This window comes from Brachionichthys hirsutus, chromosome 3, assembly GCF_040956055.1.
Source record: "Brachionichthys hirsutus isolate HB-005 chromosome 3, CSIRO-AGI_Bhir_v1, whole genome shotgun sequence".
Classification (NCBI taxonomy): Eukaryota; Metazoa; Chordata; class Actinopteri; order Lophiiformes; family Brachionichthyidae; genus Brachionichthys; species Brachionichthys hirsutus.
In genome coordinates, this window is record NC_090899.1 from 426856 (window position 1) to 443194 (window position 16339).

General features: G+C 59.0%; 3 protein-coding genes across 3 annotated transcripts; 2 read left to right on the forward strand and 1 right to left on the reverse strand.

Moving 5' to 3' along the window:
* The first annotated feature begins 357 nt into the window (after window positions 1-357).
* Window positions 358-9357, forward strand: LOC137910820 (atrial natriuretic peptide receptor 1-like). Its single transcript, XM_068755235.1, has 18 exons — window positions 358-493; window positions 3142-3236; window positions 3357-3492; window positions 3574-3658; window positions 3729-3846; window positions 3932-4006; window positions 4553-4630; window positions 4714-4818; window positions 4964-5035; window positions 5123-5285; window positions 5467-5622; window positions 5988-6156; window positions 6261-6407; window positions 6847-6970; window positions 7058-7126; window positions 7208-7382; window positions 8061-8159; window positions 8483-9357. The coding sequence occupies exons 1-18, from the start codon at window positions 358-360 to the stop codon at window positions 8626-8628; spliced, it is 2148 nt and encodes a 715-aa protein (XP_068611336.1). The 3' UTR covers window positions 8629-9357.
* Window positions 9358-9562: 205 nt separating this feature from the next.
* Window positions 9563-13012, reverse strand: dek (DEK proto-oncogene). Its single transcript, XM_068760269.1, has 12 exons — window positions 12973-13012; window positions 12594-12670; window positions 12413-12511; window positions 12233-12342; window positions 12062-12156; window positions 11163-11286; window positions 10818-11084; window positions 10480-10653; window positions 10326-10404; window positions 10051-10196; window positions 9912-9980; window positions 9563-9712 (listed from the first exon to the last, which is right to left on the reverse strand). Exons 2-12 carry the CDS (start codon window positions 12661-12663, stop codon window positions 9701-9703), a joined length of 1245 nt encoding a protein of 414 aa, XP_068616370.1. The 5' UTR covers window positions 12664-12670; window positions 12973-13012; the 3' UTR covers window positions 9563-9700.
* Window positions 12901-16285, forward strand: LOC137913466 (E3 ubiquitin-protein ligase RNF135-like). The gene is made up of 3 exons (XM_068757178.1): window positions 12901-12949; window positions 13920-15291; window positions 16259-16285. The coding sequence occupies exons 1-2, from the start codon at window positions 12901-12903 to the stop codon at window positions 15275-15277; spliced, it is 1407 nt and encodes a 468-aa protein (XP_068613279.1). The 3' UTR covers window positions 15278-15291; window positions 16259-16285.
* The last annotated feature ends 54 nt before the right edge of the window (window positions 16286-16339 follow it).

Below are 16339 nucleotides of genomic sequence, written 5' to 3' on the forward strand. Positions count from 1 at the left end.
TAATAAATTAGATGATGAGATCTAATCCTAATAAATTAGATGATGAGATCTAATCCTAATAAATTAGATGATGAGATCTAATCCTAATAAATTAGATGATGAGATCTAATCCTAATAAGTGAGATGATGAGATCTAATCCTAATAAGTTAGATGATGAGATCTAATCCTAATAAGTTAGATGATGTCATCTTTGTAGAGCAGGAGTCGACTGGAGGCGGAGCTTGTTGGACTGACAGGCGCTGCTGGACGCGTCCTGGGGGGGATTGCCGTGAAACCGTGTTCTGTTCCTCCCCGTTCTGCGTGGGGTGCCCCAGGGAGCTGTCCTGGGTTCACAGCGGTTCTGGTCTGTCTTCCAGATGAACATCATAGCCGGAGGCTTCTACGACGGCTTGATGCTCTACGCCCACGCGCTGAGCGAGGCCATGCTGATGTCCGGCGCCCGGCCCCCGGGCAGCGTCGTCACCGAGAGGATGTGGAACCGAACCTTCTACGGTTGGTTCTCCTCCTTCTGATGATGTTCTCTCTGTTCTTTAGCTTTAGCTTTGCTGCTTGCACTAATGCAGGGGGGGGCGCTACGGTCCCGGGAAGGTTCTCCATGAGGAGATCAAAGCCGAGGTGCCTTTGATCAGGTCGGTTCTCCGCAGAACCGACGGCGTGTGTTGGTCATGAGGTCGGCCTCATTGTGGAACTCTGCTGAGTGTCGCCCCCTATAGGAGACCCTGTAAAATCATGGTTCACATCCATCCACCCCCAACAGGGAACCCCCCAACCAGCCCTTCTGGGGCGATGCTGAGATGTTCCCCGACCCAAAAGAAAAGCAGAAAGACAAGAAACGGTTCCAGAACGAAAGATACGCCTCTAAAGTCCCTCTAGAAGCACCACGCTGCTGGTTCTGGTGCTGGTTCTGGTGCTGGTGCTGGTTCTGGTGCTGGTGCTGGTTCTGGTTCTGGTGCTGGTTCTGGTGCTGGTTCTGGTTCTGGTCTGGTGCTGGTTCTGGTGCTGGTTCTGGTTCTGGTGCTGGTTCTGGTTCTGGTGCTGGTGCTGGTTCTGGTTCTGGTGCTGGTTCTGGTGCTGGTTCTGGTGCTGGTCTGGTGCTGGTGCTGGTGCTGGTTCTGGTGCTGGTGCTGGTTCTGGTTCTGGTTCTGGTGCTGGTTCTGGTGCTGGTTCTGGTCTGGTGCTGGTTCTGGTGCTGGTTCTGGTTCTGGTGCTGGTTCTGGTTCTGGTGCTGGTTCTGGTGCTGGTTCTGGTTCTGGTGCTGGTTCTGGTGCTGGTTCTGGTGCTGGTCTGGTGCTGGTGCTGGTTCTGGTGCTGGTTCTGGTGCTGGTTCTGGTCTGGTGCTGGTGCTGGTGCTGGTGCTGGTTCTGGTGCTGGTTCTGGTGCTGGTTCTGGTTCTGGTGCTGGTGCTGGTTCTGGTGCTGGTTCTGGTTCTGGTTCGGCTAGAGGGAAGGCGTCTCTGTGATGTGGATCTGAGCCCCCGCCGGGGCCTCCTGGTGCTTATCTCCGAGCTCCTATCAGTGGAGCCGCGCCCCCACCCAGAGCCCGCCTTCCACGCAGCGGTTCAGGAATGTACCGTTTGTTCTGCTCCGGTATCCGCCGGGCAGGAAGTAAGAGCTGCTCAGGAAGTGTTGGTGAACCGGGGGGGGGGGGGGGGGCGAGTCTCTGGAACCCGAATCTTCTCCGCAGCCTTTGAGCTAAGAGCGTTAGCATTCTGAGGACGTCGCCATGCTACTGTAGCTTAGCTTGCTGCGTTCCTGGAGAGTGACTGCTACCAGCCCCCCCCCCCCCCCCCCAGCGGGACGTGGGGCTCCCCGGGGCTTCTGGGGGGCAGCAGATGTTTCCCCTCTGCTTGTGTTCAGGATACGCAGCACAAGGCCCGGCATCACGGCCCCCCCAGCTCGGCCCCCCCAGCTCGGCCCCCCCAGCTCGGCCCCCCCCAGCTCGGCCCCCCCCAGCTCGGCCCCCCGGGCCCCCCAGGAAGCACATTTCCACTTTGTGCTGTCGCTGTTCAAGGCTGGATTCATGCGATGCAGGCGGGGGGCAGGAAAACAGGAAGCCCCTCCTTCAGGTCGGTTTGGATGCTTAATGTCAAAGGTCAGCATGTCGTCATGGCAGCCAATCAGAGCTGACCCGGTCTTCTGTTGATGTGTGAACCAATCAGCTCGAACGACGGACTGATGCGACGTGGGTCGGGGGGGGGGGGGGGGGGGCTGTTGGTCCAGAGGTTCTCTTCTTGCTGCCCCCCCCCCCCCCCCTCCTATTGCTGCATCGTCGGTTTGACCTCAGAGCTGCGGCTCCCTGACTTCCTGGGGGAGACCAGGCTGGCGCTCTGATTGGTTCGTGGGAGGTTCCGTCTGAGTCCCTCGTTTCTGTCGTCATCTTCTCCTCTTCCTCCCCCTGGTGTTGAGAAACCCGATCTCTCCTCTCTCCTCTCTCCTCATCTGCTTGTCAGGGGGAGGAGGGGGGGGGGGGGACCCCCCAAAATAGCCTGGAAATCTAATCATTTGAAACCGGAGCCTCCTCCCTGGACCAGGTTCCTCCTCCTCCTCCTCCTCCTCCTCCTCCTCCTCCTCCTCCGTGTTCTTCAGTCTGCAGGACAAGAACGCTTCAGACTCGAGTGAAGAGACGGAGCGACATCACTGCCATCCTAATTATCTTGTTGCTATAGCGATGAATCTGCTATGTTTTAATGGTGTTGGTGCGTACTGACACACACACACACACACACACATGCACAAACACACACACACCCGCACACATGCACACACACACGCACACACACACACACACGCAGACACATGCAGACAAACACACACACACACGCACACACACACACGCACACATGCACACACACACACACACACACACATGCAGACAAACACACACGCACACATGCACACACACACACACACACACACACATGCAGACAAACACACACGCACACACACACACACACGCACACACACACACACCTATTTAACTATTTAACTTTTGTTCCATCTAGGGTCTGACCCTTGACTCCTATAATGCTAATGCTAATGCTAATGCTAATGCCGGTATTGATCAGTCCCAGCTGGATAAAGAGCTGCTTCCCGATGATGATGACGATGATGACGATGAAGAACTCGACTCGTCTTCCTCAGGTGTCACAGGATTGGTCCACCTGGACGAGAACGGAGACAGAGAGACGGACTTTGCCTTGTGGGACATGATGGACACAAACTCCAGCGCCTTCCAGGTCGACACGCAAACACGCCGTCGCCATGGCAACACTTTCGACTTGAGCCTGCGTGGGGCAGTTGTCTAGTTGCCCCACCTGCTCCGGGGGCATTAAGGGGACCTTCTGTGCTGCTTCCAGATCGTTCTGGTCTACAACAGCTCGGGGGGGCAGCTGGACGCCGTCCCCGGGACGTCTCTGCGCTGGCTGGGCGGGGCCTGTCCTCCTGATGTTCCTGTGTGCGGCTTTAAGAACGAGAACCCCGCCTGCTTGGCGAGTCAGTGGCCGCCGCCCCCCCCCCCCCCCCCCCCCCCCCTAGTGGTGATTATTGATGTCGTGCTGCTTCTCTCCTCGGCAGAGACGATCACCGTCCACCAGATGCTCTCCATCGTGCTCTTCTTCATCGTTGCTCTGGCCATCACCATCACCGTCTTCATCTACAGGTGAGAGGCGGTGCAGCGGTGCAGCGGTGCATTGTGGGAGCGGCGTGCTCGACGAGCGTCTCCTGTGCAGGAGGATGAAGCTGGAGAAGGAGCTGGTGGCTCAGCTCTGGAGGATCAGCTGGGACGACATCCAGATGAGCAACCTGGACCGGGTCCTGCGCAGCGGCAGCCGGGTCACCCTGTCGCTGGTCAGCCCCGCCCCCCCCGCCGCTACGCCGCCGTGTGTCGTCGTGTCTGTCGTTGTGCTGACAGGAAGTTGTGTCTGTCCCCCAGCGAGGCTCGGCCTGCGGCTCTCTGGCCACCGCGGACGGGAACACGCAGGTGTTTGCAAAGACCGGCTACTACAAGGTGAGTCTGGGAGGGGGAGGAGCCTCTGGGTCCAGGTGATGCGTTCTACGGTTCTACGGCTGTAAAGGGAGCGGCCCGTCGGGTTGGGAAGAATCTCTAAACGCTTCCTGTGCTCGGCGGTTCTTGCTTTCCGTTCCTTATACAGGAAGTCCGACCCTCTTTCTCCTTTAACTTCCTGTTTGGGAGGCGTGTCATGTGGAAGGTGCAGGTCTGGGATCAGCTGCTGTTTGTAAAACGTTCTGCGTTAGAGAGAACCTTGAGGTTCTGGATCGGTCCTGGGTCGGTCCTGGATCGGTTCTGGGTCGGTCCTGGATCGGTTCTGGGTCGGTTCTAGTTCGGTTCTGGATCGGTTCTAGGTCGGTTCTGGGTCGGTTCTGGGTCGGTCCTGGATCGGTTCTGGGTTGGTTCTAGGTCGGTCCTGGGTCAGTCCTGGGTCGGTTCTGGGTCGGTTCTGGGTCGGTCCTGGGTCGGTTCTGGGTCGGTCCTGGGTCGGTTCTGGGTCGGTTCTGGGTCGGTTCTGGGTCGTGATTGTCCTCTCTGATTCAGGGGAACATCGTGGCCATTAAATACACGGACAGGAAGCGCGTCGAGATGAACAGGAAGGTCCTGTTTGAACTCAAACATGTGAGCGTGTGACCTGAGGGGGGGGGGCGGGGGGGGGGGGGTTGCTGGTGCAACGCTTCCCTTCTTCTGCTTTGATTGTGCAGATGAGAGACGTTCAGAACGAACACCTGACCCGGTTCATCGGAGCGTCCGTCGACCCGCCCAACATCTGCATCGTCACGGAGTACTGTCCCAGAGGGAGCCTGCAGGTCCGTCCGTCTGTCCGTCTGTCTGTCTGTCTCTCTGTCTCTGTCTCTCTCTCTGTCCGTCTCTCTGTCTGTCTCTCTGTCTCTCTGTCTGTCTGTCTGTCCACCTGTCCGTCTCTCTCTAACGGCCTGTGCCGGTCGTCTCCAGGACATCTTGGAGAACGACAGCATCACTCTGGACTGGATGTTCAAGTATTCCCTCATCAACGACATCGTCCGGGTAACTTCCTGTTTGATGTTTTGTTGACAGTCGGAACAAACAAACGTTTGATGGACGGTTGTGGGGCGTGTCTCTTCCTGTCCTCAGGGCATGTTGTTCCTCCACAACAGCGTCCTCCTGTCTCACGGTAAGCTCAAGTCCTCCAACTGTGTGGTGGACAACCGCTTCGTGCTGAAGATCACCGACTACGGCCTGTCCAGCTTCCGTTCCCACGGCGACCCGGGAAAAGACGCGCACGCCTACTACGCCCGTGAGTCCTCCGTTCAGCCCCGCCCCCCCCCGCCCCCCTATTGGCACCCACCAAGTTTAAGGGTAGAACAGAAGGACGCCGCTTTGGCTTCAGGACTGGGGGGGGCACTTTGCTCCTGATGTTTAGGAACCAGTCATGTGACCGGATGCTGAGCGTGGACTGTGCCCCGCCCCCCCTGCAGAGAGGCTGTGGATGGCCCCAGAGCTGCTCCGGATGGAGTCTCCTCCTCCTCAGGGAACTCAGAAAGGAGACGTCTACAGCTTCGGAATCATCCTCCAGGAGGTGGCGCTGCGCAGAGGAGTCTTCTACCTGGAGGGAGAGCCACTGAGCCCGAAAGGTAAGGGAGGGGGGGGGGCACCGATACAGCAACCCCCCCAGGAAGGGCGTGGCTGACCGACAGCAGCTTCACGCCTGATGTCGACAGGAGTACTTCCACTCCCCTCCAGCAGGGGGCGATACGAGCAGGATCACGCAAACGATTGGGTCCAGAAAAGCCGCTGGTCACGGTCTGACTTTGATCCGGATTCCCGTCTGGATCAGAAACATCTGGATTCTCCCATTAAAGATCAGTCATAAAGGGGTCCGATAGAACGATCTAGAACCTTCTGGTGCTGATCCAGATCCAGTCAGGAGGGGGGGCGGTCTGGTTCTGTCCTGTTTGGCTGCTTCTCCTCGTGACCTCTGACCCCCGTCCCTCTGCAGAGCTGGTGGACCGGGTGATCCTGGGGGAGTGGCCCTGCCTCCGTCCGGACACCGACGCCCACAGCCACGCCCCCGAGCTGGGTCAGCTGATGCAGCGCTGCTGGGCGGAGGAGCCCACGGAGAGGCCGGAGTTCAACCACGTCCGGCTGCTGCTGCGCAAGCAGAACAAGTGGGTGCAGGGCGAGCGCGGTGTTAGCTTAGCGGCTAGCACGGCCCGTTACCTGTGTGTGTGTGCGTGCGTGTGCGTGCGTGTGCGTGCGCGTGCGTGCGCAGGGAGTCCAGGTCCAACATCCTGGACAACCTGCTGTCCCGCATGGAGCAGTACGCCAACAACCTGGAGGAGCTGGTGGAGGAGCGGACGCAGGCGTACCACGAGGAGAAGAGGAAGGCCGAGGCGCTGCTGTACCAGATCCTACCACAGTGAGTACCGCGGGTACCGCGGGTACTCTGGGTACTCCGGGTGCTCTGGGTACTCCGGGTGCTCTGGGTACTCCGGGTACGTACTCCCGGTACTACTGGATACTCTGGATACTCTGGGTGCTCTGGGTACCCTGAGTACTCCGGGTACGTACTCCGGGTACGTACTCCCGGTACTACTGGATACTCTGGGTACTCCGGGTGCTCTGGGTACTCCGGGTACTACTGGATACTCTGGGTACGTACTCTGGGTACCGCGGGTACTCTGGGTACTCTGGGTACGTACTCTGGGTACTACTGGGTGCCCCGGGTACCGCGGGTACTCTGGGTACGTACTCTGGGTACTCTGGGTACTCCGGGTGCTCTGGGTACTACTGGGTGCCCCGGGTACCGCGGGTACTCTGGGTACGTACTCTGGGTACTACCTTCGGACCGTCCCCAGCTCCGTGGCGGAGCAGCTGAAGCGTGGCGAGACGGTTCAGGCCGAGGCCTTCGACTCCGTCAGCATCTACTTCAGCGACATCGTGGGCTTCACCGCCATCTCTGCGGAGAGCACGCCGATGGAGGTGAGCCGCCCGGGGTCACGGCCCTCTGCCGCTGGGCGGGGCCTGGTGGGCGGGGCCTGATGGGCTCCTCCTGTCCTGTGCCTGCAGGTGGTGACGCTGCTCAACGACCTCTACACCTGCTTCGACGCCATCATAGACAACTTCGACGTCTACAAGGTGACCCGGTGATCAGCTGACTCTGGTTCTCCACCCGAGTCCCGCCTCTCTGAGCTGTCTGTGGCCCTCTGGCGCCCCCAGGTGGAGACCATTGGCGACGCCTACATGGTGGTGTCCGGGCTGCCGGTGAGGAACGGCAAGTTGCACGGCAGAGAGATCGCCCGGATGGGCCTCGCCTTGCGGGACGCCGTCCGGACCTTCAAGATCCGCAACCGACCAGAGGAGCAGCTGAAGCTGAGGATCGGGATCCACAGCGGTGAGGAGAACCGGAACGGCACCGGGAGAACGGAGGAGAACCGGAACGATACCGGTAGAACGGAGGAGAAACGGAACGGCACCGGTAGAACGGAGGAGAACCGGAACGGCACCGGTAGAACAGAGGAGAACCGGAACGGCACCGGTAGAACGGAGGAGAACCGGAACGGCACCGGGAGAACGGAGGAGAACCGGAACGGCACCGGGAGAACGGAGGAGAACCGGAACGGCACCGGTAGAAGGGAGGAGAACCGGAACGGCACCGGGAGAACGGAGGAGAACCGGAACGATACCGGTAGAACGGAGGAGAACCGGAACGGCACCGGGAGAACGGAGGAGAACCGGAACGATACCGGTAGAACGGAGAACCGGAACGATACCGGGAGAACGGAGGAGAAACGAAAGCATGAGAACATCTGTCTGTGACATCATCACATACTGTATGACATCACTCAAGAGATCCAGAAACGGTTTATTTACAGTCCTGACTGCTAGCTAGCAGCTAACAGCTAGCAGTCGCTAACAGCTAGCTAGCAGTCAGGACCCGTCAGACGTTGGACTCGGATCGTGCAGAAGAAGGGAAATTCTCCAAAGATGTAAACTTTATTTAAACGGCGACGCAGGTAGGGCTCAGGTGCGGTTGGGGGCGTGTCCGTCACGCTGCTGTCCTGTGTCGCAGGGCCCGTGTGCGCCGGAGTGGTGGGTCTGAAGATGCCCCGGTACTGCCTGTTCGGTGACACCGTCAACACGTCGTCTCGTATGGAGTCCAGCGGAGAAGGTCAGAACCGCCGATCCGGCTGGCACGCCATTGGCTGTCTGGCGCCATGTGACCACCTGCTCCTTAGCCGTGCATGTAGCTCAGTCCAGTCTGGCCTCCACACCACAGGGGGGCAGTAGTCGATACTGAACCCACAGTTGGGAGGTAATGTTCACATTAACACATCCCAAACCTGATTGGCTGCTCACTTAGGGGCGTGTGGAAGAGGCGTGGTCAGACGGTGCGTGAGGAATGAAAGGATAGCAGGGTCACATGGTGCTGCTGCCCCCCAGTGGTGGGCGGGCATTAAGGCGGGCCTGGTCTGTTTACGTGTGTTTGTGCAGCGCTGAAGATCCACGTTTCCGCGGCGACCCGGGACGTCCTGCTGGAGTCCGGCCGCTTCCAGCTGGAGCGGAGAGGACAGATCGACGTGAAGGGGAAGGGAAAGATGACCACCTATTGGCTGCTGGGGGAGGGGGACGGCCAATGAGCAAACGCCGGAGACGAGACGGGGCTCGCCACTTCCTGTTTGATCGGAGTCGTTTAAAGAACGTCCGTGAAAAACCTGTCTGAACGCTGAAGATTGAGGGGGGCGGGGCTGTAAAGGGGCGGGGCTATAAAGGGGCTGTCGGTTTAATGGTGACTCTAATGTGGGTTCTGAGGTGGATCCGCCGCTTCTGCTGCTGACGAGGTTCTGTGTTCCTGCTGTGCTGAACCGGGCCCAGAACCAGGAGGGATGCAGCCCCCCTGGGGACCCCCCTGAGGACCCCCCCTGAGGACCCCCCCTGAGGACCCCCCTGATGCTGTGAGGGTCTCCCACAGAATCCATCTCTGCTGTTGCTAAGGCAACCGGACGAAGACTGCTGACTGGTCTGATCTGGAGCCGGGACCTCGGTGACCGGGTCTGCAGAGCGCCCCCCCCGGTGACCATCCGGTTAGCCGCTAGCGAGGTTAGCTCGCTGCTATCCCAGCTGTCCTCATTTGATGAGAACTCCAAATCAGATTTGATCTCGTTTAACGTGAAGCTCGCGTTCACTTCCTGACCCCGCCTCTTAGCTGAGACCCCGCCTCTTAACGCTTGGGCCCGTGACATCACAGACGAACCTCGTTGAATGTTTCTCGTTGTGCTTCTGTCCCGGTCAGGGGGCGGCGCCGGGCCGTCTGGGTTCAGAGTACTCTGATTACTCTGAGGCAGGTGGGCGTGGCCTATCCAGTAAATAAAAGCAGCTGCGTTCTTTCACTCCCCTCTCTCCGTGTTTTATCTTTCATGGCCACTCGGACGCTTTCTGAACGTCTTCGTGTTCTGGTCTTCGTCCGACGTGATTCGGTTCGGTCGAACCCGCGTCCGATCCGCCGTGCAGGAAGGACACGACGACGCGTCGGTCGCAAAGGTAAACGTTTAATAGTAAATGAGTGTTTGACTCAAGAGTAGCTGCATCGATCCACGATCAGAACGGAGACCAGCCTGACGCGGTGCAAAGGAGGAACCCGAGCGCTCTCCAGCGGGTTCCTCCGGGTTCCTCCGGGTCCCCCCGGGTTCCCCCGGTCCACTCCAGAGGTCTTCATGTAATGAGCTGCGAGGAAACGGACAGAGTTACTCTGAAGAACAGAAACCGAGAAGACGAGCAGCAGCGCCCCCTGGAGCCCAGCAGGCGGCGCTGCAGGACGACTGAACTGATGCTAATGAAAACCAACCAAGGCCGCCGGTCCGGGTGAAACCCGAGCTGCTTGTTGGGTGTGTGTGTGCGTGCGTGCGTGTGCGTGCGCGCTCACGGATTTGACGGTCTGCTTGATGGAGTCCTTCCTGCCGCTCAGGTCGTGATCTGGGTACGCGTCGAACACCTGCAGGACAGGAACCACCTGATGAACTAGCTGTAGCGCTAGCGTTAGCGCTGGGGGGCGTGTCCCTCACCCTCTGGCAGAGCTGCTTCATGGTCACCTCCTCCAGGTTGGCCTCCTTCAGCAGACGCCTCACCGTCTCCTTCAGCTGCTCCTCGGTCGGCGCCTCCTTCTTCACCATCTTGATGAGCGGCTCGTCGTCGTCTGAACTGTCCTCCGCTGCGGGACAGGGGACATGTGGGACAGTGGACATGTGGGACCCGAACGCAGCTACCGCTACGCTAACGTAGCGCTGGTTCCTCCTGGTTAGCGTCCGATCAATGCCATTGATCAGATATCGGACCTCACCGGAGTCGGCTTTGCTGCTGCTGTCGGCCTTCTTGCTTTTGGCGGCCGGTTTGGACGGAGCCGCCATCTTCTTTCTGGGCTGAAACAGAGAGGGGGGGCCGGGGGGCGGGGTCAGTTCAACATCGGGACTTTGACCCGACTCGTTGCGTTCCACCTCTTCGTCGCTGTCGGGGTCCGACTCGTCCGAGACGTCCTTCTTTGGCCTCTTCCTGGGAGGACCGCTCTTCTTCGTTGGTGTCCTCTGGCGCTTCGCGGGCGCTAACTTCCTGGAAGCAGATGCTAACTTCCTGGAAGCAGACTTCCCTTTTCCAGGCCTGGATTTGGGAGACTGAAAGAAGAAGAAGTTTTGAGCCACCAACAATGAACAGAGCAGCCCAGAAGCGCTACCCACTGCGCCATCTGCGGATTACATTGGGATTCACGAGTTTCACGTTTCAGCCAATCAGATGCTTCCTTTCGGTCGTGGTTGTTTTTGTATCGTGATGACATCACCTCCTCTTCCTCTTCCTCTTCGTCCTCCTCTTCTCCAGACTTGTCCAACGCCTCGTCCTCTTTCCCCGACGGCTTGTCCTCCGTGTCCGAGCCCTCGTCCTCGTCCTCGTCGCTGCTGGAGTCCATGACGATGGCCTTGGACTTGCTTCCTGGTCTGGACTTCTTGGGGCTGGAGGACGAGCTCCTGGGTCGGGTTCTGCTCGTCTTCTTGGTCTCGTCTCCGGACAGTTTCTTCTTGGACTTCTTCTTTTTCTTGGCGGGAAGACGCTGCAAACGGACGCGAGCAGTTCGGGGTGAGCGGGTGTCTCCGCCCCCCCCCCCCCCCCGTGACGGCACTGTCCTCACCTTCCCGCTGGTCTTGGGTGCGAGGAGGAAAGTCATGATCCGGTCCACCAGGTCCGAGTGGGTCCCCTTCTTCTCCAGGTCCAGAACGCTGCAAACCACTTTCAGCTTGTTGTTGGTGAAGTTCCTGCATCCAAACACAAAGAACCTGAACCGGGCCGACCCGGACCAGGACCTGAAGGCGGGCCGACACGGACCTGAACCGGGCCGACCCGGACCTGAACCTGAACCGGGCCGACCCGGACCAGGACCTGAACCGGGCTGACCTGAACCGGGCCGACCCAAACCAGGACCTGAACCGGGCCGACCTGAACCAGGACCTGAACCGGGCCGACCTGAACCAGGACCTGAAGGCGGGCCGACACGGACCTGAACCTGAGGGGGGCCGACCCGGACCAGGACCCGAATGCGGGCCGACACGGACCTGAACCGGGCCGACCCGGACCTGAACCTGAACCGGGCCGACCCGGACCTGAACCTGAGGGGGGCCGACCCGGACCAGGACCTGAACCGGGCCGACCCGGACCAGGACCTGAAGGCGGGCCGACACGGACCTGAACCGGGCCGACCCGGACCTGAACCTGAACCGGGCCGACCTGAACCGGGCCGACCCGGACCTGAACCTGAACTGGGCCGACCTGAACCGGGCCGACCTGGACCTGAACCGGGCCGACCTGGACCTGAACCGGGCCGACCCGGACCTGAACCGGGCCGACCCGGACCAGGACCTGAAGGCGGGCCGACACGGACCTGAACCGGGCCGACCCGGACCTGAACCTGAACCGGGCCGACCTGAACCGGGCCGACCTGGACCTGAACCGGGCCGACCCGGACCTGAACCGGGCTGACCTGAACCGGGCTGACCTGAACCGGGCCGACCCGGACCTCGCCCGGCGCCCTACCTGAGCAGCTTCTCCCGTTTCTTTCCGTGCTGCTCGCTCTCTCCGTCAAACGGAAAGCCGTTGAACAGACGCAGCGTCTTCCTGATCGTGGTCATCTGATGACAAGGAGAAGACCGTTCACTGGTTCCCGTGGCAACCACGGCTCACGGCGCGGGCCTCCTTTCGGCGCACCTTTCCCGGCCGGTCGAACAGGATGGCGTGCAGCGGCTTCAGGTCGGCCGGCTTCGTCTTGCTGATCTTGTGGCCGACGCGTGGAATGTCGCCCAACTTCTCGCCGCGACCTGGAACGGGACAAACGGCGTCTTCAGGACGGCCCGTCTCCAGCCGGCGAGGGACCGGCGGGCGATTTACCGTCTCCGAGCTTCAGCTTCTCCTTTTGCTTCGGCGCCTGGAAGTCGAGCCGCTCCACCGTCTTCTTCGTCCGCTTGCCCTCGATGACGGCGCCCGGCGCTGCGAAAGAGAGAGAGACGTGAGGACGCCCCGAGCCCGTCCCGGTACCGGGTCTACGGGATGGACGGTCAGGTCCCCTTACCGGGTCTGGTGGACGTCTCCTGCCGGGCGTCCACCTCGCCGTCCATCGCCTCCTCCGTCACCTCGCTCATATCGTGTCTGAAAACCAGGAGACGCAGGAGAGACGGTCAACATCCTGAATCCCAGCAGCCAATCAGGAGGCGGCGAGAACGACCCTGAAGTGGGTTTCGATTGATCCAGCTAGCCGCCTGCTAGCACCGGCGCTAGCTAGCATAACAGGGCAGCTCAGCGGAGCGCTAATAACGTAATGCTAGCACCGGCGCTAGCTAGCATAACATGACATGATGCTAGCACCCATCTGGAACCCGATGACGCACGAACGTCTCACGCACGCGGACCGTTGCTACCTGACGTCAGGTGAAGCTACGCTAAAGCCTTACCGAGTTACGCAGCGGGAGACGCGTCACTCACTTTTTTGTTTTTGGTTTCATGATGGCGGTTTCTCCGCGGGGCGGGGACTCCAGCGGCGGTCACGTCACTGATTGGATGAAGTGTTGTGACGTTTACTTCTTCGTCTAAATGGCAGACAGCAGCCCTTCATTTGACGTTACTGCCCCCTGCTGATGCTTCTGCGACATGACACGCTGCTGGAAACGTTACACGTCGCTGTTTGATGACGCAACAACAGGAAGTAAACGCTTTCCACACCTTTTATTGTGTGAAACTTCGAATGAATCAGAGACGGAGGATTTTCTTTCGTTTTAAATGCTGCAGCGATAAATGAAAGCAAAAGTGAGTGACAGATCAAACGGATCCAGTTTGTTAGTCGCGTTGTGGAATCTAATATGGAGATTCCCTTCAAGTTCTCCAAGTCACGCAGAAACCTGCTTCCCCTAAATGGGGTCCAAACAGAACGGCAGCGACTGAACGCACCGGGTTCTCAACCCCGCATTAGAACCCGAATCGTTGGGTTCCGGTTCAAACCATTGGGAGAACCGATTTGTTCTGCAGACGGAGAACCTCACAAGAACAGCCGGGTCCAGGAACAGGTACAGGTGAATGTTCCTGTTCCTGGACCCTCGTCAGAACTCGCTGACCTCTGGTTCTGGAGTCTATTCCTCCAGGAGAAGTAGTCCCATGGTGTGTGTGTGTGTGTGTGTGTGTGTGTGTGTGAGAGAGAGAGACCCTGCGATGAACTGGCGGCTTGTCCAGGGTGTGTCCCGCCTCGCCTGTTGACTGCTGGGGACAAAGTTCTGCAATACAAAAACTAGGACTAGAAGACGAAACTATCGTCAGTGGCAACGAGGACGCATTCCTCAGGTCGGTGGCGCCGCTCCTCTTCATGGAATCTGTCAAAGACTGACGAGTCCTCCTTGTCCCTGAGCAGGACCAGCTCCACTGGTTCCTGTCCTTCCTGCTCCGCCGCTCCAGGGTGCAGCTGGGTGGAGGTTTAAAGAGAGGCGACAATCCAGACCGAGACGTGGACGGACTCAGGAGGGAGTCCAGAAGGACCGGGAGAACCTCTCTTGTTCCTACTGTCTGACCGGCGTCAAAGCCCATTGGGACAACGAGGACGAGGACAAGATCTGCTGCCCTCAGTGCAGGAGGAAGGTCACGCCCAGTCCCGTCCTGCACAAGGACACCATGTTGGAGGATCCGAACAAGACCGGAGTCCAAGCTGCTCCTGCCGATCCCCGCTGGGCTGGACCTGAAGATGTCGGGCCGGAGGTCTCTCCTGAGCCCCTCCAGCAGAGAGTCCAGGACAGCGAGGAGGATGTGGAGGCGCTCCAGCGGGAGGTGGAGGCCATCGATCACGACGCCGACCGAGCGGTGGAGGACAGCGAGGAGATCTTCAGCGAGATGATCCGCCTCATGGCGGAGAAGCGGCGCCACGTGGAGCAGCAGGTCCGAGCCCAGCAGCAAAAGGAAGTGAGTCGGGTCCGGGAGCAGCTCCACAGAGGTCTAGAGAACCCCCCCGACCCGGGACGCTCGCCCAGCATCCGTCCTCCCCGATACTTTGAGGAAGTGGCGGCGGTTACGTCAAAGCTCAGAGATCAAGTCCAGGATGTCCTGAACGAGATGCAGATTGACTTCTCACCGGCTGGACCGACAGAACCAGAACCCAAGACCAGATCTGAATTCATGGCGTATTCCCGTGAGATCACGCTGGATCCGAACACGGCAAACAGACGGCTGCTGCTGTCCGAGGGGAACCGGAAGGTCCAGAGGATGCCGGAGGCTCAGGGCTACTCCAGTCACCCGGACCGGTTCTCCTACTACGGGCAGGTCCTGAGCAACCAGAGCCTGACGGGCCGCTGCTACTGGGAGGTGGACTGGGGGGACGGAGAAGGCGGGGTCGCAGTCGCGTACAAGGACATCGGCCGGGACGGGGAGGGGCACCAGAGCCTGTTCGGACGAAACGAGCGCTCCTGGATGCTCTACGGGAACAGCGACAGTTACCAGTTCTACCACGACTCGCTGGCGACTCCGGTCCCGGGCCCGTGGTCCTCCAGGGTAGGGGTGTACCTGGACCACGGTGCCGGCGTCCTGTCCTTCTACTGCGTCTCCGAGATGATGACTCTCCTCCACCGAGTCCAGACCACCTTCACTCAGCCGCTCCACGTCGGACTCCGTCCTTACTTCGACGGAATCGCTGCCGAGCTGTGCGATCTGAAGTCGACCCAAGCGGTTCCGCTTCCGCTTCCGGACAGGGATTCCGGTTCTGGGTTTACCGCCATGCGTTAAGACCAGTGATGAAGGTGCGTGGCGGTTCAACGTCTTCATGCGTCCCGAGTGAGAAATGTTACATTGATGATTGTTAGCAGGTAGCGGCTAGCCACATGTTGCGTAACTTCAGAACCGCCCGAACGTGCTCTTAGGACCTGAACCGGCTCTTAGAACCTGAACGGGCTCTGAGAACCTGAACATGCTCTTAGAACCTGAATGGGCTCTTAGAACCTGAACCGGCTCTTAGAACCTGAACGGGCTCTTAGAACCTGAACCGGCTCTTAGAACCTGAACGGGCTCTTAGAACCTGAACGTGCTCTTAGAACCTGAACGGGCTCTTAGAACCTGAACCGGCTCTTAGAACCTGAACATGCTCTTAGAACCTGAACGGGCTCTTAGAACCTGAACGGGCTCTTAGAACCTGAACATGCTCTTAGAACCTGAACGGGCTCTTAGAACCTGAACGGGCTCTTAGAACCTGAACGGGCTCTTAGAACCTGAACGGGCTCTTAGAACCTGAACATGCTCTTAGAACCTGAACGGGCTCTTAGAACCTGAACCGGCTCTTAGAACCTGAACGTGCTCTTAGAACCTGAACGGGCTCTTAGAACCTGAACGGGCTCTTAGAACCTGAACGTGCTCTTAGAACCTGAACGGGCTCTTAGAACCTGAACGGGAACGCTTTTAGCGCCTTTTATGAACGTGGAACTTTAACAGATGGATATGTGTAACCGGTTCATTAATAAGTGTTTATAATTACACAAAATTGTCCGTGTGTTCTGTTTCTGTTATACCTGGTGCGTCACATGCGTGCAGACTTCAGGTCCTCCAGCTACTTCTTCTATGGTTTTATCTCTTCTTCGTGTGTCTGTGCGTCTGTTATAAATACTGAGTTCTCCCGCTGCCTCTTCCCTTTTCGTATCTGATCGCGGAACAGTTTGGGCTGGACTGTACGCTAGCGACGCATGTCGATGTTCCTTTATTTCATATGTCAACCAGATTAAACGGAGAGCGCCTCCAAAAGTTCCCGCTGTATCCCGTGGCTCCTTCCTGCATCACACGCTGCACGAAATTACACAA